The following is a 26,194-nucleotide window of genomic DNA, read 5'->3' on the forward strand; positions in this document are numbered from 1 at the left end:
ACAATCTTTTCCTCGGGACGTCATCGGGGGGGGGGTCCGATGAAGCCTCCGAGGAAGAAGGGGCTCCCTCTGGGGGCGGCTAAGACACTGGTGCTCGACGCTTTTGGAGTAGTCGTAGGTGCAGAAGAGGACAACGGCCCTTTATGGGAGGGAGAAGTTGCTTATGCTGAAGTAGTTGTCTGGGAAGACAATACCTTCCTCATAAGGTCGAAGGCCCCCGGACCCCGAGCCGAGGAATCCCCCGGTTCCGAAGAACACGGAGGTATCTCCGACGCGGAAGCCAAGGGCACCGACCCCGAGGACGGAGCCGAAGCGATCCGTGCCGAGGCGCTGAGAGGGAGAGTCGGCACCGAACAATCGGTTCGACTCTCGGTCCCGGAACCAAGGACAGATCGACGGCACCACGAGTCCGGCAGTGGTTCCGATGGAGTCGCGGTCAATGGTGCCGACCGAGAAAGGGACGGTTCCGGCACCAAGGGCTCCACTATCAGCAGATCAGCGTCCCACAGCTCCGAGGGCTGAGTAGGTCTCGGAGGAGGATCAGATGTAGACAAGGGAAGGCCTTCGAGTCTCGACACCAACTGAGAGGAGACAGCAATGAGTTTGGAAAGGGCCATGTTCTCCATCAGCTTCTGCACCACACGATCTACGTCGGTGTCGGAGAGAGTCCTGGAAGACCGCGTCGAAGGAATCGAGGACGGTGCCGACCTCAAAAGAGCCGGAGGTGGAAGCTCTGTCACCGGTTCCAAGACCCAAGGTTCGGTGACAGACAATAGCTCGATACTCGGTCCTGAAGTCTGTGGAACTGGTGAACGAACTTTAAAAGAAGTACTTGGAGCCGATGACCTGGGCTCCGAAGTCCTCGATTCCTTCGAGGATTTAGAAGTCTGGTCTGACTTGTCTAAAGCCTCCTGGAAGGCAGGCTTTAAAAGACCTCTGTCCATAAGCTTCCTGCGCCTATCTGTCATGACCCTTCCACTAAAGGAATGACATATGGAGCAGTCCTCCTGAAGATGGAGAGGGCCAAGACAGTAGACACAGGAGCTATGGTTGTCGGTGACAGACATCTTCTGTCCGCACTGACATCTTTTAAAGCCTGACTTAACCTTTTCTGACATAATCAGAGTCGAAAATTTTGTCAAAACACAGTCAAAAAATAAGTAATCACTACACTTGAACTTAGCCAAAGGGCCGAGAAGCGATGATATTAGGTAGTATTAAGGAAATCTAAGTCAAAAATCGAAATTTAGTAGGTGGGGTTGGCCTTAGGAATCCTAAACTAATTATAAATGCCTTAAAACACTATAAATTAGTAGACGGAACCACCAGACCATACATACACACACACACACACACACACACACACACACACACACACACACACACACACACACACACACACACACACACACACTAAATAAATCCAATAATTCTAAGAATTTAGAAGAAAATCCTATTAGAAAAAAAGCTGTATCTTATCTGTTAGTTGGCTCAGAATTCTTCAACGATGCGATCAGTTGCAGCAGCAAACTAGATCTGAGGTAAAGGCAGAGGGAATTGTGGGAGATAGGTTGGTCTCAATCTTCTTCTGGATGCAAAGCTTGCTAAGTGGCCGACTCGGAGCCGAGGATTGGCTCTGACACCCATGTGTAAGAACAAACGGCGAGATTGAACACTCTCACATTTAGTGTTTAGAAATTCAAAGAAATGAAGGAGAGAGAAGAAATTAAGCAAGACAGAAAATTTTTAAATTGTATTTTACAGATGGGGTATAAAGCAGGTTGATTTTATGTAAGTATATATATATATATATATATATATATATATATATATATATATATATATATATATATATATTTATATATATAGGTTCACTACTAAATCTCGAATTACAGAATCTCGAAACTCTGAATCCTGAAGACCAGAATCTCAACATTCTGTAATATCGAAATAAAAAAAAAAAAAAATTGTTAAAGCATATGCAGGGGGACAAGCCCCCCTGCACCCCCCACACCCCCTGCAACTTAAATATACCAACTCCGAGATCGCACCACAGTGGAGTGAAGGGCAAAATAGTGCCGTGCAGACTGGAACGGAAATTTTGCCGTTCACTCCACTGTAGTGCAATCTTGGAGTCGGTATATTTAAGCACAGGGGGTATGGGGGGGCACAGCCCCCGCATGGGGGGGTGCAGGGGGGCTTGTCCCCCTGCATATACCTTTCCAAATGTTTTTTATCTTTATATATATTGTTTTTAATTTCGATATTACGGAAATTCGAGATTCTGGTCTTCGGGATTCAGTGTCTCGAGATTCTGTGATTCGAGATTTAGTAGTGAACCATATATATATATATATATATATATATATTTATGCACACATATACATATATATATATATACACACACACATATATATATATATATATATATATATATATATATATATACACACACACACACACACACACACACACACACACACACACACACACACACACACACACACACACACATACACACACACACACACACACACATATTTACATATGGCTCTCATAATGTTTATGGCTGGGAGGAGCTGGTAAAACTATAACTATTGGTGAAGACTGGTTGTGGGGCACAAAATTCTGAATGAACAGAAATAGTCTGACAATATGACAAGATGAAGTTAACAGTAGCATTTATCCTAGAGATGTACAGGAGCAGCTGATTTAAAATGTGAAGTTTTAGATGTGTTTTAAATGAGTCTGCAGTCTAAATGAATTTCACTGGTAATGAAATGTGGATCCACAGTTTACACAATTTGAACACAGAGTCACCTGCAGTATTAAGTGATCTGGGTATACTGATTAGTGATCAGGAATATTCTATGAAGCTTTTTTATACATGCATTTTTTCTTGTGCATTTTCTATGCATTTTTTATGTATTTTCAATAACATTGAATATATAAACCCGCGGTGGTGGTGCTGCGGTAGCGTTGTCGCCTCACAGCAAGATGCTGTCCGGTTCGATTCTCAGCTAGAGTGTCCTCTGCGTGGAGACATGCGTGAATGGGCGTACCTTCCTTGAAGGTTGTGCGTCAGGCCTGGCAAGCCAGTAGGTAAAAATCAAATGCCAATCATTAGCGGACCAGTGTTCCACTGTGGCGACCCCTAACCGGGAAAAGCCGAAAGACACAATACACAAACATTTTCCTAAAGAATTTAGCTGCAGAAGCTTGTATACTTACAAGTATTTTTAGTATGTGTATTTAGTTTAAAGAGTTTTATGTTTTATATATAATAGAGAATGTATTTTTCTGAATTCAGGTCAAGAGCATATAAAAACGTTTGTATATACTAAAAGTTCTTCTTTAAATGTATCGTCTAACAACATGATTTTATCTTTTGTAAAAACTGTTCCCTTCTTTAAGCCTTTTGTATTTTTCTTGTTAAATATTCATGAATTATAAACTTTCTCTGTTAGCATTGGGTAGAGTTGAACCAATAGTCAACTGGTATTGTATATTTAAACTTGCTTTGTGATTGTTTCTTTGTTCTGAAGAAGTCAAACTTTTTGATGAAAGTGTTTAACAACATTCATTTTCATTAAATTTATACTGAGGACTAGCAACTTTGGTGCTCTTTTTGTTGGTTATTTAGTTTTTATCAGAGCACTAATTGCACCAACTACTTGGTTCTTATATTCTATGAAGCTCCCAGAGAATGATGTGCTAAAAAGATCAACACTGTCCAATGATGCAAATTGGATCCCCTGTAGAAAAAAGTCACAACTCCCTGATAAGTCACAGAAATGGAGCTTGATAAATCTGATGTCCAAGCAGAAAATTATGAAACTGTTGCAGGTCTGTGAAACAAAGAAGCAGAGGAAAAAGGTACTTTACCTCCTTCAGGTGAAGAACAGTTTCTATGCTCGAACTGAAGATTAGAAGCTGGAACTCTTAGTTCTAGAGGATCAACTGATCTACTAAATGAGCTTTTAGTGGGGAAGAATGTGAAAGCTTCGAGATACTGAAACTTAGGTACCACATTTAGAATAATACAGCCCCTGGTTACAATACTCAAAGGTGGGGAAACTTGTAGATGTGGAAGCCATTGAAGCATTGCATTTAGTACAGTTGCAATGTTCCCAACTGTATTTGTCTTCACATGGAGGGGGTCAAGAAAAAGGCAAAAATCTTTGATGCATGGGCACCTCTGTGTGTAAAAGACAAATGCCTACAAGTGCTGAGCTGGTTGAGGGAATGAAGAGGTAGCTGGGGAGAACAACAAAGGTATTCTCCATGGATGCCAAAGCCTATATCCTTTTTCTTATCAACCAGATCTTCGAAAACCTTCAAAATGAGGACCTTAGTCTGGAAAAGGGTATCCAGAATGGTCTGCATCAGTCTGAATCAGCTCTGTAGTCATATACTGATGAAACCTTTGACTTTGATGCAGGCAACCTGGAGTTAAATAACAGTTCAGGAACTGCAATACATGACAAGGGACAGGAGCAGACTGATAAGGCAAGTGTATCCCTCAGGCAGGAGGGTATGTAGGTACGTAGGCATGCATGTCCAATATCATGCTTCTAGTAAAGTCTGGCAACTGAAGGGAAAGAGAGAGAGGTCTTGTGTATTAAATGAGGTGGGTGAATCAAAGAAGGATCATGTTACTGCAGAGGTAGGGTGGCCTTCTGCACCCACTCTTTACCTTGGTCACAGGCAGTGTACAACTAAGCAGCCATGAGACACTCCTTCCTAGACTGAGAGAGGAAACAACCATCGACTGAAGGGCTGCATTCAGGGTATGCCCCAGGATCATACCTCTCAAATGTCCAGATTTTCGCAGAATGTCCAGACTTGTGACTCATATTTTTGGTCTGTTCCTCATAAAATTTGTGGTTTTCTGGATTTTTCTGGCAAATCAGTGAGGAATGAATAAACTACATAAATGACAGGCATTTGCGTTTCTGACTTCATATCTTTCAGTAAATGCATGGTAACACAAGACCTTTTACTCTAGCAACTTTCCAAGTTTATAAGAGCAATATTTAAAATTTGTCCCTATTTTTTGGCTTTGTCCTCCCATTATTTTTGGCTTTCTTCAGATTTTTTTGTGCTAAGAGGTTGAGAGCTATGCCCAGGATGCAATTACATGGAGCAAAAACTCTGAAAGCACAGGCTTTTTCTTGCAGCAAAAATACAACAGCTGAAAGCCACCCTATCCCACAGCACTTTTAAAAATTTCTAACATAGATGAAAGATACAGAAGAGATTAAATGAGAGAAAACCATTAAGGCATTACATTGTTCAATAGTTACAGAAAGGCGACTGGGGAAGATAATATTAATACTGCAGGTATACATACGCATTCTTTTTACGAAGGCTCCAGTTCTTCAATGATCTGCTCCATCCTACAAGTGTCTCAATATCATAGAATCTGTTGTAGAGATACTGAAGTAGTCCTTCTTTTGACACATTTGTTGAAGGTTTGGTTACCGAACTGTAGAGCCGATGACCAAATGTTAAACAGCATCTTCTTCCCTGCATTCAGAAATTATATATTTATAATTACAGCTTTTACATTATTCAACAAAACTAAAGAAAACCAGACACAAAGCAGAGTTTTAAGCACATATCCACCAAGTTCTGCCTTCAGAAAAGTACAGTTGTGAAACCGTATTCATCATAGCAGCAGATCTTCAAGGACAGGAGGTACTGTATCATTAATTTTTAACCTATGCACTTCAGCTCATAAGCTTAGCAGTCTTTCTGTTCACTCTTTCAAAAGCACTTCTCACCCTGCGTAAGTACGCATCAACAAAAAGTGTGCAGGCTGTAATAACATAAGCCTGTTTAAAGGGAGCATGCTTTTGATGATACCTTCTAAGGACCATTGCAGGCAGTAACTGAAAAGAAAAAAAATGTATTTTGCCATGAAATTCTATGTAACCCAAACTTAACAGCAGCACAACTGCTTATTACTGATTTTTAATTTTTTTCTAACCCTGAATGCACTCTGGGGTAAAAGAACACCCTGATACAGTAAACTCTAACCTCAAGTAACCAGAAGGGAAAAAAAAAAAAAAAAAAACAATCGAAAAAATACAGTACAATTTTCAGGTGTTACACTTTCTGCCCCACCCCCCACCCCCACCCCGGCAGAAATGTACCTTGTGTTTTTAGAGTTTTAAAAAGGAAGACAGGGAATTTATTCCTATCCACCCAACATAAGAACAAGTCAAACCAAACAAATAGTACAGGGTACAGTATTAGTCAGGCCTATTTTTAATAGTAACCAGAAACTACAGTTATCCGGCATCTACCAATCCCCATGGATGCCAGTTAACTGAAAGTTTACTGTACTAGGAAAAGAGCTTTGGATGCCAGAAAAATTATTATACCATGACCCCCCCAAAACGTGCACGCTGATTGGCCAGCGTGCCCATTGTAAATCGAGTTATACTAATGGAAAAAGGTCCGGTCGCCCGGACTTTTTTCCATTAGTATAACTTCGTTTAACACTGTCTCGCTATGTTAAATGGGTTTAACATGCGAGACAGCTTTAAAATAAGCACCGGAGAATTCCGTTGCTTATTTTAAAGCTGTCTCGCTATGTTAAACCCATTTAACATAGCGAGACAGTAGTTTAAAAACGAGAAAGCAAGATCTCCGTTGCTTTTAATGTCGCTATGTTAAATGAGTTTAACATAGCGAGACAGTTTTAAAATAAGCAACGGAGCCGTTGCTTATTTTAAAACTGTCTCGCTATGTTAAACTCATTTAACATAGCGAGACACTAAAAAAAAGCAACGGAGATCTTGCTTTCTCCGTTGCTTTTGCCCACAGCTCTGATGTACTGCGCAGGCCGCGGATGCCAGACATCTGCGGAAGGGCAGTAAACAGGCATTATACTATGCCATTATTTAAGAAAAGTAATAGTTTCTTTTCTTAAATAATGTCATGGTATAATAGCAATAACCCACTTCTGGGTGTGGGTAATGCTAAATTTACCCACGGTTGGCTTTGTTTGGTCCCTCGGGCTTCGCCCTCGGGACCAAACCACGCCAACCGTGGGTAAATTTAGCATTACCCACACCCAGGCGTGGGTTATTGCTATAATAAGCACTGCAGGGTGTTTCAGTGAAACCTACGTTAACAGGATATCTGATTTTATCCACTCTCTAGCCCTATTAAAAAATCATGTACTGGTTGGACAAACAAAACAACTACTTTTTAGTAATTTAGGAATGTACTAGCTTGGTGTAGAAGTTTGGTTGTATTCATAACAGTGTCTACCTCCTAACATTACTAGCTGTAGCTGAAGTACATACAGAAGCATCCACAGAATTGAAGGCACCTTTCTCACATTCTGCCATTCTTTTTCAGCTTTTGATGCCAATTTCTCTAGTTTAAAGGGTTTCCACTAACCAATTAAGGCTGAAACCCTGGTACTGTGCTGTGTTTGTCATATAACTGGTTGTTTTACTGGACAGTTTGCAGATGCATATACCTTCATGATACACCTTATGAACTCTCTGTCTTGACGATGTAAAGTGCCACAGTATTCCTCTAGTATTACAAAGAGTTTAAGGTTATGGTTGCTGAATCTTCATTCAGAATGTTGTACAGGTTCAGTCTGTCCTTATGTGCCATGTGCGATCAATATCTTGGCCTTCTCTGGTGTTGGGAGTTAGGTGTCAATATTTTCATAAGCGGAATCAGATAGGTGATTGTTCTGCTTAAACATTTGCAATAGCTCTGCTTAGCATAGGTAAAGTCCACAGTTCATAAAGGAAAACATTTGTTTTTTTTTTTTTTTATTTTCTAAAATGGTTGTATTTCTGGTGTTTGGCATGATGGAGGCCTGATCACCTAACCTTTATTTTATTTTTTTTTTTTTTTTTACTGGCCTAAATAAAAAATCTCATGCACTTTCCTCATAAATGTTATAAATTGCATTAAAAGCACATGAAAATGATCATTTGTGAAACTATTCTGGTACTCCAGACACAGCACCGAGGATGGTGAAGTAATGTGTACTGTGGCTTGTTAAAAAATCAGAAACCCCTCAACAAAGCAGCAGTAATCCATGACACTGATGATGGCACAGGTACCTAAGGTATGATCATCAACCATTCCCATGTAAGAGAAAGTACTGGCTGGTCCAGGATATAGCACACAGTGTACCAATTTTTAATACAGTCCTTGGAAGTAATGAAGTTTCCACCTGTGCTAGTAAGCCTCAGACTTTTGTTACAGGTATAGATGCAGCTAACACTGCGTGCACCTGTTTTATGAGCAGCTTTGTAATACACACGGAGTCGCTCTGAAAAATTAAGCCCTCTGTACAGATCTTATGAGAAAAGTTGTGCTTTTAGATGCAGTCTGTTTTATATCTAATTTACGATCTTTATACAAACCACACCATTTTAACTTTGCGTTTAGAAGATGTTTATATAAATTTTTTTCTGTTAAAAAAAAGAAAAAAAAAAAGAAAAGTAGCAGCACTTTGTGTGTGTGCTGTTTTGTGGCTTTAATGAAATGTTTACACTATTCACATCCTTTGATACTATGGAAATACACCAGACAAAAGATATACAGAGTCCTTTGGAGCCATTTGCATACAATAAGGCACTTACTTTGCAATTTAGGCAGAGAAGACAACATGTTCTGTTACAAATGAAACAAAACTTTATACAGCTGAAGTACAAAATGTACTTACAGATTTAAAGAGGAAGACAAACTGGACTCAATCTTAAACTGGAAAGGGCAACCAGTGGTTGTTTTCAAGTAGTGAGAAAAAACTGAGGAAGATGTCCACAAATATCATTTATATAAGAAACCTGTCTAGGTCTGTGTCACTACAAAATACTCAAAACACTGAAGATGACTCACACTGGGAAAGAGTGTTTTAGAAAAACTGGCTGGAAATACAGCTAATGTTTACTTGTCCATTACTGCTACAATGATCCTTTCCCAAGTAAGATGCAGAGCTGCACAGAAACACAAACTGTGAATGAGTTGCTGCTTATGTCCCACACATTGTTCTCTGAACATACAACGCATACCCCAGATCAAAGGATCTAAAAGTTTTGCATGGCTTACCTTAACTATGCCTACTCAAACTCTATGTGCTTTCTTGTTTTCAAACTGCTTTTTACCCTAAAAATACTATTACAGATAGGGCTCATGCATTCTTAGTAAAGGATGATAATCAGTTTTTCTTCAAGACGCACTACTTCTAAGCATTCTTGTGCTGCCCCACACTTTTTTTTACATAACCTTTACATATCCTTAAAACATTTGATTATCCCAAAGTTAATTCACCTTTTCCTTTCTTAACCAATACTTTTTCCAAGATAATTTATTTAATTCATTATAGGCACACAATTTAAGTTGTCATACTGCTAGACACGCCTCAGAATTTTCAAGCCTATCTTTATCCCAATCCCTGTCTATGAATCGCTGGTGACGAGCACTACTTTTTCTGTGGTCTTACTGATAAATGCATTAAAAATTGCAGATCCAAGTGCAGAGCTCACAGTACACAGCTAGCAAAGTTTGCCATCCAGGCCTCCACATGATGTTTATCCTAAGATGCAATATATTTTAATGTGCTTATTACAGTTTTGTGTGTCAAAGGCTTTGTGATAATTTATAAAATTCAGTAAAAAACAAAGTGTAGATGCATGGCAGGAATAAAACTTTTTAATATATGGTTAGCACTTTCACATCACAGATGCTTCTTCAGACTTCTTCAGACTATAAAACACATTCTATCTAACTCACTTATATACCCCTTAACTACCAATTATACAATCAATCAATAAATATATAAACTAATTATTCCAATTATACCTTCACACATACTGTCACATCCATACTATTAAAAATGTGTGCAGTATACATCAGTAAACACTAAAATTGAGCTAGAAATAGAAATAAAACATATGACATCATAAACATCTCCCTTCCAAATATGGCTTAATTGATATTGTGTCATTCAACCCTGGTTCCTTCTCAGCCTGCAACTCAATTATCCACCTAAGTTCACTCAACTCAGTTCTACTTTTGATATCCCCCAGTCCTAAATCCTGATGGATGCATTCCACTACCTTAAACAAAAAACGATGTGTTGTATCTTTACACATAATATGCTTTGCCAAGGCACTCCTCTCAGGTTCTCTATTTCTAATGGCTGCTAAATGTTCTCTGACCGTCTAAGTGAGCGTGTTGTCATCCCCACGTAGAAAGAAGGACAAGCTGAGCAGACTGCCAAATAAACTAAATTATTCGTCTTACAATTAGCTTTCACTTGAAATTCCTACCTTTTCTTTGTCACTGGATGTTTAAACACCCTGTCAGTACTTAGCACCTCACAAACACTACACTGTCCACATCTACTCAAGCCATACACGTTTCTGACATTTTTGGTCTGATATAATAATCTCTTAAGATTCTTCTTATTTTTATAACAAACTAGGTTTAGTAACTACTATCCTAGCAATCTCAGGATCAGATTGTAATATAGACCAATTACTGTAAATAATCTCATGTACCTTCTTAATATTCCCCGCAAACTCAAGCCGAATAGGTACAGCTTCTTTATTGTATTTACCCTTATGGTTTTGAAAGGGGCCATGGTCATCTCCAAACATATATGGTCTAGCCCTGTTCCCTCTCAATGGCCTTCATCTATCTCATCTTCATTATACTTCCGTTGCAACAACTCTCTACTAAATGTTTCCATGTCCTCAGCAAATTGATCTTGGTCCATATCCAACCTGGATATGCACATGGCCTGCCATTTTATAATGTTTTTATAAACATAAGTGGGATGCATGCTATATTTTTGTGACATTCCTTTTTATACAATTGTGTAGTAAATACCCTACTAATATCCTTCCGTAGAGTAACATCCAAAAACAAAAGTTCTGTAGGGGAAACTAAATAGTTGAACCTTAAAAAAATTCATATTAGTGTCTAAAAACATGAAAAATTCATCCATCTCTTCCCTTGTACCTTTCCAAATAAACATGAGGTCATCTACAAATCTCCTATAAAAAAATATATATTGCTGGCAAACCTCACATGAGACAACTCTCTTCCCAGTAGGCAAGAACCATATTGGCGTACCTATTGGCACAAGGTGTGCCTATAGCTACGCCATATAGTTGGAGACAGTATTTGTAGTCAAACAAAAAGATTTATTTTCCAATATCAACTCTAACAGCATACACAAAAAATCTATGTTCGATCATATGTACTGTGCAAGCCTAAATATGTTTTTACTGCTTCTAACACATATGTATGGGATATCACTGTGAATAGTGAATTCGCATCCATGGACACAATCAAGTTACTGCACATTTGAACCATGTACTGTCCGATTTAAATCGGAAGCTGCGGTGGTGCAGCAATAGTGTTGTCGCCTCACAGCAAGAGGTTCTCCCGTTCGATTTTCGGCTGGAGCGCCTTCTGTGTAGAGTCTATATGTCCTTCCCACGGTCGAGTGGCATTCAAAAGACATGCGTGAATGGGCGTGCCTTTGTTGAAGGTTGGGCCTCGAACTGGCACCTTGGCACTGTAAAAATATACTGCCAATCATTAGCGGACCGGAGTTCCGCTGTGGCGACCCCTAACCAGGAAAAGCCGAAAGAAGAAGAACAACTGTCTGATTTAAATCAATCAGAAGCTGCCTAGTATCTTTTAATAGAAACGGCAAATTGTTTATTATTGGTCTTAAATTCTTTTCAGTATATGTGGATAATGACTATGTAACCCAACCTTGACTAGAAACTGTCGGTCTAAAAGGTGGATGTTGTCTATTTTTGTGCAGTTTAGGTAGGCCTTGAATAATGGGAACCACAGGGTTGATGACAGTTAAAAAAAATCAAATAGTGACTTGGGAATCAGGTTGCTTAAATAACAATCATATAGTGACTTATACACACAACTACAACATAAATCAATGTCAGCCAAACTAACTTGTTTATATACTTTAACATCACTCAACATGGCAAGCATAGAACTAACATAATCAACTGCATCAAAAACAGCAATCCCCCCTCCTTTATCAGCAGGACGAACAGTAATGGATAAATCATTTTGCAGTTAAGGTAATGCCAAATATTAATTTCTATCTAAATTAAAAAAACATTTTTTGTTTCATTGCACCTTTCAATGGAGACTCTCATACATTGCAAAAAAATGTCTAACAGGATTAAGGTCGGGTATAAACTGACTTGTTTTTTTAAACTCAATTAAAGGTTTATTGTTGTTTCCAAACAGTGATTTTAACATGACATTGCATGCGAACAATCTAAATGTCCAGGACAGTACTTACAAAATCAATGTCGGATGCTGGTACAAATGCCAACCCTCGCTCAAGCACAGATTCCTGGTACCGCGTTAATCTCTTGGTGGAAACATTAAACAATAACGTGTTCATGTTGTCAACATGCTCCACATCCATTTCAGATCTCGCCACACGGCTCCTCCTTGTGTGATGGAAGTCTCCTTTTCCTCCTTCTGCTGCTGGAACATCCTGTCCTTGATTAATCCACTTTGCGAATAGGAAAGGGGGGGGGGGCTGAGGTATTGGTTTCTGCAAAAATTCCTTCTTTTTAACTGCAGGGATGTTAACAGCTACCTCAGTGGGACCATTTTTCAAAGAATTAGAAGCAGATACAGTCCCAGAAGCTTCAAGCTTGCAGATGACACTGTGATATGTAGTGAAAGTAGGGACCAGGTTGAGGAGACCCTGGAGAGGTGGAGATATGCTTTAGAGAGGAGAGGAATGAAGGTCAGCAAGGCTAAACAGAATATATGTGTGTAAATGAGAAGAATGGTGAGGGTGCAGGGAGTAGAGTTGGTAAAGGTGGATGAGTTTAAGTACTTGGGACCACCAGTTCAGAGTAATGGTGAGTGTGGGATAGAGGTGAAGAAGAGAGTACAGGCAATGTGGAGAGGAGTGTCAGGAGTGATTTGTGACAGACGGGTACCAGTAAGAGTGAAAAGGAAGGTCTACAAGAGGGTAGTGAGACCAGCTATGTTATATGGGTTAGAGACGGTGGCATTGACGAAAAGGCAGGAGTCAGAGCTGGATGTAGCAGAGTTAAAGATGTTAAGATTTGCACTGGGTGTGACTAGGATGGACAGGATTAGGAATCAGTATATTAGAGGGTCAGCTCAGGTTGGACAGTTTGGAGACAAAGCAAGAGATGTGAGATTGTGTTGGTTTGGGCATGTGCTGAGGAGGGATATACTGGGAAAAGGATGCTAAGGATGCAGCTGCCACGTAAGAGGAAAAGAGGAAGGCCTAAGATAAGGTTTATGGATGTGGTGAGAGAGGACATGCAGGTGGTTGGTATGAAAGAGCATGATGCAGAGGACAGGAAGAAATGGAAACAGATGATCCGCTGTGGCAACCCCTAACGGGAACTGCCGAAAGAAGATGATGATGATGATGATGACGACGATCAACCCTGGGATTCCTATTATTCAAAGCCTACAAACAATTCACCGTTTGTATTAAAAAGACAATAGGCAGCTTCTGATTGATTTAAATCGGACAGTACATGGTTCAATGTGCAGTTACGCGAGTCTTTTTTTGTGTCCATGGATATGAATTCACTATTCACAGTGATACTCCATACATATGGGTTAGAAGCAGTGAAAACATATTTAGGCTTGCACAGTACATATGATAGAAAGAAAATAGATTTTTTTGTGTATGCTATTAAAGTTGATACTTGAAAATAACAATTTTGTTTGACCACAAATACCTTCTCCAACTATATGGCGTAGCTATGGGCACACCTTGTGCCAATAGCTACGCCAATATGGTTCTTGCCTACTGGGAAGAGAGTTGTGTCTGGTCTCATGTGAGGTTTGTCAGCAATATCTTCTTTTTATAGGAGATTTGTAGATGACCTCATGTTTATTTGGAAAGGCACAAGGGAAGAGCTGGATGAATTTTTCATGTTTTTAGACACTGCTACGATTTTTTTAAGGTTCACCCATTTAGTTTCCCCTACAGAACTTTTGTTTTTGGATGTTACTATACGGAAGGATATTAGTGGGGTATTTACTACACAACTGTATAAAAAGGAATGTCACAGAAATAATGTTCTAAATAGGGATAGCATGCATCCTACTTGTGTTTATAAAAACATAAAAGGGCAGGCCATGAGCATATCCAGGTTGGATATGGACCAAGACCAAATAGCTGAGGACATGGGAAACATTTAATAGAGAGTTGTTACAACGGAAGTATAAGGAAGATGAGATAGATGAAGGTCTTAACCAAGTTAGGTCATTGAGAGGGAACAGGGCTAGACCATATATGTTTGGAGATGACCATGGCCCCTTTCAAAACCGTAAGGGTAGATATAATAAAGAAGCTGTACCTATTCGGCTTGATATTGTGAGGAATAAAGAAGGTACATGAGATTATCTACAGTAATTGGTCTATATTACAATCAGATCCTGAAATAGCTAGGATAGTAGGTATTAAGCCTAGTTTCTGTTATAAAAATAAGAAGAATCTTAAGAGGTTATGAAGTCAGCTCAAAAATGTCAGAAACGCGTTGTATGGCTTGAATAGGTGTGGATAGTGTAGTGTTTGTGGGGTGCTAAGTACTGACAAGGTGTTTATACATCCAGTGACAAAGAAAAGGAATTTAAAGTGAAAGCAAACTGTAAGACGAGGAATTTAGTTTACTTGGCAGTCTGCTCAGCTTGTCCTTCTTTCTACGTGGGGATGACAACACGCTCACTTAGAGAGTCAGAGAACATTTAGCAGCCATTAAAAATGAAGAATCTGAGAGGAGTGCCTTGGCAAAACATATTATGTGTAAAGATACAACACATCATTTTTTGTTTAAGGTAGTGGAATGCATCCATCAGGATTTACGACTGGGGGATATCAAAAGTAGAATTGAGTTGCGTTTACTTAGGTGGATAATTGAGTTGCAGGCTGAGAAGGAACCAGGACTGAATACAGAACATTAATTAAGCCATATTTAAAAATGAGATGTTTATGATATGCCATACTTCTATTTCTAGCTCAATTTTAGTGTTTACTGATAAATATTGCACACATTTCTAATAGTATGGATGTGACACAGTGTGTGTGAAGGTATTTTTATTAACTGGATTAATTAGTTTATATATTGATTGATTGTATAATTGGTAGTTATGGGGTATATAAGTGACTTAGAATGTGTTTTATGGTCTGAAGAAGCATCTGTGATGTGAAAGCGCTAACCGTATATTAAAAAGTTTTATTCCCGCCATGCATCTCAACTTTGTTTTTTACTGAATTGTTCTTTCATTGATACAAGTTGGAGTTAATCCGCAGTGGCTGCACTGTTGAATTTTATTGTTCTTGTGATCATTTTAAAAACAAGCAAAGAGTACAGCACAATATTCAAATTTTGCATGTTTTGAAAACTCATTTAAAGAAACAACTGTACATTTCACGTAAAGAATCCTTCAGTAATACACAAGTACTTAAAACTGTCGCTTGTCTAGTCAGAATGAAGTAGAAAAACATTCTGGGTTCTGCTCAAGCAGCTTTATTATATACAAACATAAACATATATACAAACTAGCTGCCTCATGCATAGATGTTCACACTCTGGCTGTACTCACAAAATGGCACCGTGACCGAGGACAGCACGTGCCTGCTATTTATATTGCATGATCAGGTCTTAGAAATGCTTCTTAAAGGTACGACACATCTATTGTTCTATATAAACTATTTATGATACGCAAAAATAAATCTGCAAGTTTTCCTGTCTCTCTTTATACACACACACACGTGTGAATATATACGTGTGTGTGTGCGTGTGTGTGTGTGCGTGTGTGTGGGAGATACCTCTCAAGTATACAGATTTTTGCCTCATGTTTTTGGTCTGTTTTTCATAAAATTGTGGTTTTTGGTCTGTTTTTCATAAAATTATGGTTTTCTAGCCAATCATTCAAGATTTAAAGTCAGAAAATAATGACAGATGTTTGGGTTTCAGACTTCATACCCTTCAAATAATTCATACTAATGCAAAACCTGTTCTATCTACTTTCTAAGTTTGTAAGAGCAATATTTAAAAAAAAATGTTTTTGAGCCTTTGTCGTTCCCAGATTTTTGCCTCATGTTTTTGGTCTGTTTTTCATAAAATTGTGGTTTTTGGTCTGTTTTTCAAAAAATTGTGGTTTTCTAGCCAATCATTCAAGATTTAAGTCAGAAAATTATGACAGATGTTTGGGTTTCAGACTTCATACCCTTCAAATAATTCATACTATTGCAAAACCTGTTCTATCTACTTTCTAAGTTTGTAAGAGCAATATTTAAAAAAAATTTTTTTGAGCCTTTGTCGTCCCCCCCCCCCCCATTATTTACGGCTTTGTCCAGATTTCTTGCTCTAACAGGTTGAGAGGTATGGTGTGTGTTCAACATGTAGTTGAGAGCAATGTGTAATGTCCTCAAAAATGGTATACCTCTTTGAAAATTATGAAATTTGCAAAAATATACATTTGATTACATGTTGCGATGTATATAAATGTTTCCATGTCTGGACAAAAAGGCAACTATTTGTGTCAGCCAGATAGTGAACCAGATCTTTTCAGGTCCTTAACATTATATAGAAGTTGGCTGACAAACAGTAAGACAGAAGCTCTGGTTCCTCATTAAAACGAACACTGCTGAAAGAAGAAAACATGACTTGATTTGTGAGAATAGAATGAAAGCCCAGCCAGGGCTTTTGATGCAGTAATCCTGTGGGGTGATGATGGACCGGTGTGAAGTCTGTAGTTCAAAATAGGAAGTGAAACTGGGGTGCCTAAAGCTGTGAACTGTTGACTGAAAGACAGGCTATTCTGTGGAGTGACTGTATACAACAAATGCACTGTTTATTTTGGTTAAAAAGACAAAACAGCTGCTATACTTAAGCTGGTGTCTTGATATACAATTCTTCAGTTTTATACACATCTGGCATCCTGTGTTTGTAAAGACTATACTGGAGGACAATGCAGGCAATTTTCAGCATAAGCCTTCATGCCGATGTCCCAAGATGGAAAAACTCTTGCTGCCAAGTATAGTTTTCCCAAAGCTCAAACATTGAAAATGCATGGCCTAAGAATGGTAACAAGCTGTGTCATTGGATGGGATGCAGCTGTAGTGCTGAAGAAGTTTTGCTTAGTGCCACTATGTCTTCCTGATACTTACAATTAGAACTGAGAAGTCAGCTCCCCCCACCTCTCCCCAACAGAAAAAGCATCACTGTATGTTTCATCTACTAGAAGCTAGTGTTGTTTGCTTAGTGCCAGCATGTCTTCCTGCTGCTGGGAATTGGTACTCAGAAGTCCTCCATCCACCCACTGTGGAAAGAGTGCCATTTTTTTATTTTTTATTTATTTTTTTATTTATTTATTTATCTATCATCTGTTGACCGGGAAAGTCCGACTAGGTTCCACAGAGCCTGTTTTCAGCGGAGGCCCGGGGAGAAATGCTCCATTTTTGTGTTTCTTGTGCCAGAATTTAGTGTTGCAACTGAACTATTTACAAGTATGGTAAATCAGCAACTAAACAAATTATTTCAATCCTTGATAAGCAACTTTGACAGGCTATTGGTTAAGAGTTTCCATTTGCCTTTGGCTCAAATAAAGGATCAAAAACTGAGAAAGAGTTTGTTTCCTGGTACACCAATACTGTATCAAAAACTAATGTTAAACATTTTGTTTAGACATAATAAACCAGGTAGAAATATTAAATCTAGTTACAAAAAATAAAGTAAAAATCCTGTGTTATAATGACTGGTAATAATACAGCAAGTGAGTTAAAGGATACCCACTTTGGGTCAAGTAGTTGTAATAAAAACTGTGCTCAAGAAGTACAACAACAATAAAAAGGGTTATACTAAGACTGTATACATTAAATAAAGTGTGATAAATAATACATACAGTACTAAACCTAAACTTAGAAAAACTAAACAAACTAAATGGGAACATAGTGTTGGGACTGTTAGACCAAACGAAAGAATACACTTTGTGCATACAAAATATGTTAGTAACACTAAATAACTTAAGTTTTATATTAATTAGCCAGTTGCAAAAATGAAATGGGAGTAGGGTAACGTACAAACTACATCTTTCACTATGGTTTCTGATACAGAATAAAAGGTGCAGCAATAGGAACATAACTTCCTTTACTTGAAAATCTATGAAGACCTGTGGAGATGGAAAAACAATAATCCATTGGGGTATTGCAGGTATATATCCAAAGCTAATCTTACCAAAATGAGGAGAAGTTAAGAAAGCCAGTTGTTTTTTTAAAGGTGAGAGAAAAGTCAGGAGTCATGCCCAGGGATGTTATCCTTGTTTGTAACTTGTAAAGGGAAACCATATGAGTTTTTGATGGGAAGTGTAAATCATAAGGTTAGATTTAGGGGTATTTATTAGTAACCTGTTGTTACTGATCTAGTTGTATACATTAGTGAAGCTATATTACAATTGCCTTTGTAATGAGGTGTGGTCATTGGAGGAAATGTGCAAGTTATGTCTTGCAGGATTTTCAGGAGGAAATTCTTGTAGATGTTTGCATTAATTTGGCGGGTATTTCTAGGCAAAGAAGACAGACGAATATGTGGTGGATCAAGTTAGATTATTTTTCCAAAAATGTTTTGAGCTGGAAATGAGAGCTTCATTTTTCTTTCTATATGGCACCAGAAAGCAACATGAGGCCTCATTAGCTATCAGTGCATCTATTAACCCTGAGGTTTTCTTCTCATAGCATAGTGAATCATGATGATGGTCTACTAATCACATTACTCTAGTGGAAAATGTCAAACTGTTATGCAACAATGAAACCTAAGTTTGTGTGTTTACTGACTACTTTTCAAATAATCAGCAGCAACTATACATTGATTAATGAGCACATTTTTAACAACTACTGTTCCAGTGAAAATTCAATTTAGTTAGAAAATTTATTAAGCTAGAAGTACATGCAAGTACTTGGTGTGACATCACACCACAAATTTTTATTTAACAAGTCTCATGGGTACCTGTATCCACAATGTTGCCATAATTTTTAAAGTCTGTATCTACTATGTACTACGTAAGTGGAAAGGTTCTACTGTACACTCTGTGCATAAAGATGGAAAAGGATTCAGAAAACTTAACTGCATCATGTTAAGCGAATTTACATAACATGTGGCCATAGACAGGGTTTGTGCGATTCAGAAAACCAAGCTACATGATGTGGCTGGGTCAAACAATGTGTTCAGCCATGCTAATGACTGAAAAATAAGGGATGGTATAAGATAATGATGCAAAACAAGATTGTTTAAATGGCACACAACAGAGCTGGACCTTCCATATGCCCTTGTTCAGATGGAGTATTAAATTAAGGGTTGACACAGCCATAATAAATGTATATCTGTATGAGACTTGTACTGCAGTTGTGCCCAAAGGTGCAAACTTAACACAGGAGGCAGTCATCTAACCACACTTAACATATGGCCTGCATGACAACAACATTATAAATTGGTACAGTGTTGAAAGAGACAATACAACAAATCATACAAATGTGCTGACCTCATCTGCAGTCCTGTCAGAACAGTGGAGATCCTCTACTAGTGTATACAAAGGTATGTGTGGCTTTATGTATATTAATTACAGGGACCCTTTAGACAGAGTTTTGAGACAAAATAGGGGTATCTCAGACATCTGCCTTGAAAATGCTCCATCATTTTCTAACTTTTTTAAATTTATCCTTGGCTACCACCAACTCAGGCAGATGGGACCTCAGTTTATTATCTCATCCTCAGGAAGACACGGTCAGAATGCAGGCTCCCCCATGCTGCACTGCCAGCAATCCATCTTCCTGGTGTGGGAATAGAACTCACAGACTTCTAAACCAAAGGCAAGTGTGCTACCTGCTATGCTGTTACCACTGCTAATGTCATACTTCAGCATGTGGGAGAGCACATGTAGTTCCATGTAGCCCAGAGGAGACAGCCAACACCATGCAGTAGTTCTTCCTGAGCACTTGTAAAGTAGAGAAAACTATATGAAGACCTTTTTTTCCAGTAAATTTTGAAAATAAAATTTCCTGATCATACGATTATCTTGAATTGGTTCTGAAGAATTACATCACCTTTGGGAAAGGGATTTTTCTACAAACAAAGGGGTGGTCATGGGCACAACACGTGAGGGACAATTTGCAAATACAGTAATGATACAGTGGGAGAAGAAATTCCTCTTTTGTTCTGAATTTTATGGGCAATGTAGATTCTAAACCAGATACCTGGATGACATTTTTATTTTATGGAAAGGAGATAACTGTATGATCAGCCCTTTTCTGGCTGCAATTAAAGCTATAGGTTCATGACACTAACATTTCATATCTGGATGTATGGCTCATGAAGGACAATGGGAGGAAATGTTTTACCTCCAAAATGTATTGACAAAAATGCATTCAAATAGTTTCTCTACTTTGTAAGTGCCTACCTCCATGTGCAGAAAAAAGCGCTTGTTAAAGGACAATTTGTTAGAGCTGTGCGAATGGATTTTTGGGATGAATGTCTTTTCTTAAGGGACATGTTTTTGAAATGTGGATAGCCTTTCATGTTTGTGAATGAGGTCCTCAATGAACAAGAACTCAATTTTGTCCCTGTTCTGAATACTTCCAAGCAACTGGCTTTAAATGCATCATCCACTGAGATACAGCAAACGGAGGGAAAATCAGAATACAACAGTAAACATGAAAGCTCCTTTATAACAGTTTCTTCCGATGATAGTTACTGCATTCTCGGTATCCTCAAAAAGAACTGGATTATTTTCAACAATGATAGTAATATCCGGAAGTCTGTTGGGTTGGCAATGAAGGCTGTTTTTAAGAGAGAAAGAAATCTCAACAATATATCTGAGAAAAAATTTGTGCAATCTAATTCTAATTATGGTATGAATAAATGTGGAAACTGCCCATACTGTAAATATATTGTGGGAGGAAACGAGGTCAAGATAAATGAGAAGCTTTTTCAGCCAAAGGGCCGCTATAATTGTAATTCCAACAGAATAGCTACATGTTTGGCCTGTCAGTTTTTATATAGGAAAAATGGAGAGAGGACACAAACAGTGTATACTAACATGTATACAATATCAGAGTAAAAAAACCTACAAGTGCATTGACCAAACATGGCTCTGACCATGCTGTACACAGTTTCAGCTTTTTCATTTTGGAACAACTTATACCTAATGAAAGGAATGATCATGGACATTATACTTAGAAAAGGCTCAACTGTAGGGGCAACTGAGACTTAATGCCACGAACTGGCCTGGCTTGAATGAACAAATCTCAAAAATGTGTTCAACCTATCCAGTGCCTTTAATTTCAGTAAAGTCCAGTCTTAGTAAATAATAAATGGTTACTAGCTGTGGTTATATTTATTTGTTCATATCTATAGAAACGTAAATGTGTATGTACCTATTGGTAATTACGATCATATACACTAGTTTCCCACTATTTGTTGCTTTCATTGGGGGGGGGGGGTCATCATGTGACTGGTTTGAATAATGTAACCGGGTATATAAGGGGTGTCTTTTTAAACCAATTATCTGAGGAAGTTTTCAAAGGGAAACTAAAGTGCTTATCAGCGAGTTTATAACATGGTTTTATGTTTTGTGAAAATGTTCTGTCAATAAAATTGTTGTTTTTATGAAAATCAGCTCTCCGGTTATTTCTGACCACACTTTTGATTTACATAAAATGAAACAAACCCTATTAACATAATTTTAGTTGCAAACATTATACATCACAAGCGATATCGATACAATTTTAGTTGGAAACATTATACATCACTGATACTCTATCCAGTCATTGTCCGTCAAATATTACACAGCTCATTCAAATCCTGCCTTCTTTTTAACCTTGTTCCTCAGCTGCTTGTACTGATCCCACAGTTCCCATTTTTTCCTATGTAATTTGCTCCTACTCTTTTCTAAAGATCCCAATTCCATTTGATTTCTTTGTTACTATACTCACTACTTCTAGTAAAGTTGGTTTAGACTCTGATTTCCATTTTCTAGTAATCTTTTGTTTGGCAGTCACCATAATTAGACTCAGCAAGGCCTTACTAGGCAATTCCGATTCTGTATCATAGGTGAAAAAATAATTTCCTTAGTTACACCAATTTGCTCATCCAGCATCTCTAACACAGCAGTTTGCAGGAATCTTTCAAGTCTGCCAACTCATTACACTCACAGAAAATATGTTCCCAATTACTTCTTTTTTCCCCCATCACACCTCTAACATTTGCTGTCTACCTGAGAAAGAATTCTTTGGAGTTTACTTAGGGTATAAAACTACCTATGTAAACACTTCCAAACAAATATTCTAAATCGTCTAAATTTTGTTTCATATTTGTGAGACATACATATATCCCCCATTGCTTATTTATGAATTGCTTATCCTATCTCTCTTCCCAATCTTTAATAACCTCCTCTGATTGATTCTTATAGTTATCATGCAATATTTTGTATGCTCCACTAATTTTTTTTTATTCTACTAAAAACTCCACCAGTGCTGGTCTTTTGCTTAGGATCCCCTATTTCTTTTTTTTTTACCTATAGTCCGAAACAAATCTTGGATAGGGAAGGCAATCTTTATCCTGTAGTCCAAATAAATTCTCGGCCTCTCCCCTCTCTAATTATTTGCTGCCAATACCTTGGTTCTTTTACCAGTTTTCTACAATACATTCCAGACTCCTCTTGCCTACATTCTGCATCCCTAATTGCAGTCATCCCTATGGGCAGAATTTCCTTTCTCCACTCTCATGTTGGCTTAGTTCTTAGAATACGTTCTGCTACTTTATATATTCTGCATGGCTACTGTTATTCTCCTTAAAGATCTGCATTCAACATCTTAGTCTCTCCTTGTTACTTAAGCTTAACCCCAATTTCATCATCACCCCTTTCCACTTGTACTATGTATAGGAGCATTAAGTGTGTAGATCTGAAATACCCCTTCAAATCGGGTAATCACAAATCGCTTTGATCAAATTGGAAAAATCAGCTTATACCACTTGACTCCTGCCATCTTCCCCTCCCAGATAAAATCATTCAACTCTTTATTAACTGCTATCCACAACTTCTACTCTGGTTGATAAAAATATGCCCAACTTGTGTACAAAACTAAAGGGTCTAAAAACATTTTAACTGATTGAATCTTGCTATCCGTATATCACAGATTCCAATTTCTCAGTTTTTGTATTCTCTTTTTAGTCTCTTCCCACATATCCTTAACTGCCACAACTGAATCCTTTATAATCCATACTCCTAAATAATTAATTTTATCATGTCCCCATAAATATCCATACTGTGTGTGGGTACATAGTTTACAGCTACTGCCCTTGTTTTAGCTTCTTAAAATGTGGTATCCCGAAAAGACTTGAAACTCTTATTCTTCTAAAATTATGTTATTTGCAGACAATATTTTCTTAACTCTTACTAACCCCAAATCACTCTTTGAAACAGAAACTGTAATAACAGTTCAATCTATTTCTGGTCTATACTTGAAATATAAAAGAAATTTGCCTCTTATTAAAATAATTTCACTGGATTACAAGTTAATAATATAGACTACTTAGGTATCAAATTACTATCTTCCGTAGATAAAATAAAAGCTATCAAAAATGACAATATTATAAACATAACAAAAAGTGTATTTCTAATTGGAATATACTTTTTATTTCATTTGAAGATAGACTACAATTAATAAAATGGTTATTTTTCCTAAATTATATATAGAATTCAAGCTGCACCTCTTTTTCTGAATAAACATATTAAGGTAATAAATAATCTCCTTTCAGGTTTTCTTTGGTTCCCTCAAAAGCCTAGAATACCTCTCTTGCATCATAAAATATCTTGGAATTAAAGGGGAATTAATTTCCCAGATATAAATTCTTACATTAAAGCCTCAATTTTTAAAATGATACTAAACTGGATTGATCCTAACTATAACTCACACTGGAAAAAATTAAATTAATGCTTTATCTAAAAGATTTAAGTGTATCTAAATATACCATAACTCATTTTTGTATCTTCTTTGTAATATAATACAATATAAATTATCTTGTCATACAGACTCAAAATATTTAAACCCTTCACTACAATTTTATAAAAATATGACCTTTTTAACATTTATATTAAAATTGACTATTATACCTTTCAACATTACAAAAAAATGTTCATAATAAAATCAATGATCAATTATTAGAAATTTCAGAGACTATAGGATTTGGTTTTTGGTATCAATGTATCAAACACTTGAAGCCTAAAGAAATTCAGCATCTCATATCAGAATTCAGTTTAATTACTCTAGCTTGGTTATCCCTATATAATCTGAAAATATATGCATATTGATTTATGTGTATTGATTTCAATCTCTAGTTATAAAGAACCTAAACTTTTGTACTTCCTATAAGAAACTTTATATAAAAGAATAAATAATTTAATTTCTAAACTTTACAAACTATTCGATGAATACAAAACAAATTTAAATACAAAATCATATTACCTTGGGTAATGCATTCCAGATTGTTTCCCCAAATAGATATCAATGATTTTCTATTAAACAATGCATTGGTCACAATTTTGGTACATTTTTTACATGGAAATTTCTACATAGGGGCTACCTAATGCATAATAAAACGGTTAAAATAAATGGTAATAAAATTCCATTGGGAGATGTTTGCAAGATGGTAATGTTGATTGGGTACATATATTTTATGAATGTCTTTCCTTGCCCTTATTTTGGTCCAAATTAGAAGATTTTTTACAAGGATATTTTATGACAATTTTTCTTTAGCAAAGTTCTTAATTTTATTTAATAAAATAGACAAAAATGATTTGATGAAAATAATAATATTCTTTAGTCCATAATGACTGTTGCTAGGAAAAGCATCACTAAGAAATGGAGAACATCCACACCTCCAGTATATGAAAATTTCCTCTTGTTTTTAAAGGACATGGCAAATGAAGAGACTAAAATAAAAGAATTGAGAATGTATCCCAAAGCATTCATCAATAATTCTTGGATAAAAGTGATTTTGCTTATTGATCTGCATCTGAAGAATGATATTACTAGTGACTACACTAAGGATTAATAGCTAAGAAATGTTGGAGCTTCATTTCTAATTTTCAAATGTCAGGCCTTTGTAACTACTGTACATAGTTTACGCTTTTTCTTTCTTTATATGAATATAATGTAATGTTACGACTTTAACTATATTGTTTTTCATTATTTATTCTTTATCTGTTGAAAAATAAATTATTTTGGTCAAAAAAAGACAAACTGCCTCAAAGTGCTCCACAACACTGCAATGTACTTTTCTGTTTTTATCGGGTATAAAATATTATCTGGAAATAGAGCCAGCTTTTCTTGACTACCATAACAATTATATTCTTGAATTTCTGAGTCTCTTAATTTATAGGTTCACAAGAGGTTACTAGGCTAGCGGATCTACAGCCATTACAAGCCTAGCCATGTTAAACCCAAGTATCCCCCATTTGTTCTTTTTGGGTGGTTTGCTGAACGAATTTATGAACAGACCGGGTCTGGGATAAACACAGGCTACCCCTGTCCATGAGGGACACGGTGCCACCCCAGGGGCGAATTTGTGGTCTCCCATCCAATAATCTGTACTTGAATAGGATCAGTGAGGAGCTCTGTTTTACATGAATAGGAAGTCTATTCCAGAGAAGCAGTAATTTCTGGGAGACATATCCGCCCCTCTAGCATGTTCTGTTAATGTCACAGGTTAGGTTAAAATCCCTAGAGCGAGGGACTCTTGTCTCATTTGACTTGCAGATGTGCAGAATTTACATTACGGCAGGGTTGTAGATTGCCCTATAGACCAGGCACAAGTCGCTTCTCAGCGGCCTATATGAGACAGAGTAAAGTGACAGGGCTTTCAGCCTGTCCACATAGGTCATGGCTTGCAGTCCCTGTATTTTGAGAAACCTCTGATGTCTCCCCAGCTGCTGCAAGTGTCTGGTGAGGTACATGCAAAAGGGTGCATTATACTCTATTAGTGTTTTGATCAGGGTCAAGTAGAGCGGAGTTATAACATACCTTGACCTGGATGCTATGCCTTTGCTTATGAGGTGCTCTATGCAGAAGGCTTTCCTTACCATTGTGGAAACTTGG

The 26,194-nt window shown here is 37.5% G+C and overlaps 1 protein-coding gene across 1 annotated transcript in view; it reads right to left on the reverse strand.

Moving 5' to 3' along the window:
* The window catches only part of DMAC2 (distal membrane arm assembly component 2), a 654,694-nt gene that overhangs the window by 604,268 nt on the left and 24,232 nt on the right, over positions 1 to 26,194 (reverse strand). The window contains exon 2 of the mRNA XM_044060005.1: positions 5,354 to 5,529. Coding sequence (XP_043915940.1) covers positions 5,354 to 5,529 — 176 coding nt within the window. The remainder of the gene's footprint in view (positions 1 to 5,353; positions 5,530 to 26,194) is intronic.

Source organism: Protopterus annectens, chromosome 1.part0 (assembly GCF_019279795.1).
Source record: "Protopterus annectens isolate FY-2018-M chromosome 1.part0, PAN1.0, whole genome shotgun sequence".
In the NCBI taxonomy this organism is placed as follows: Eukaryota; Metazoa; Chordata; order Ceratodontiformes; family Protopteridae; genus Protopterus; species Protopterus annectens.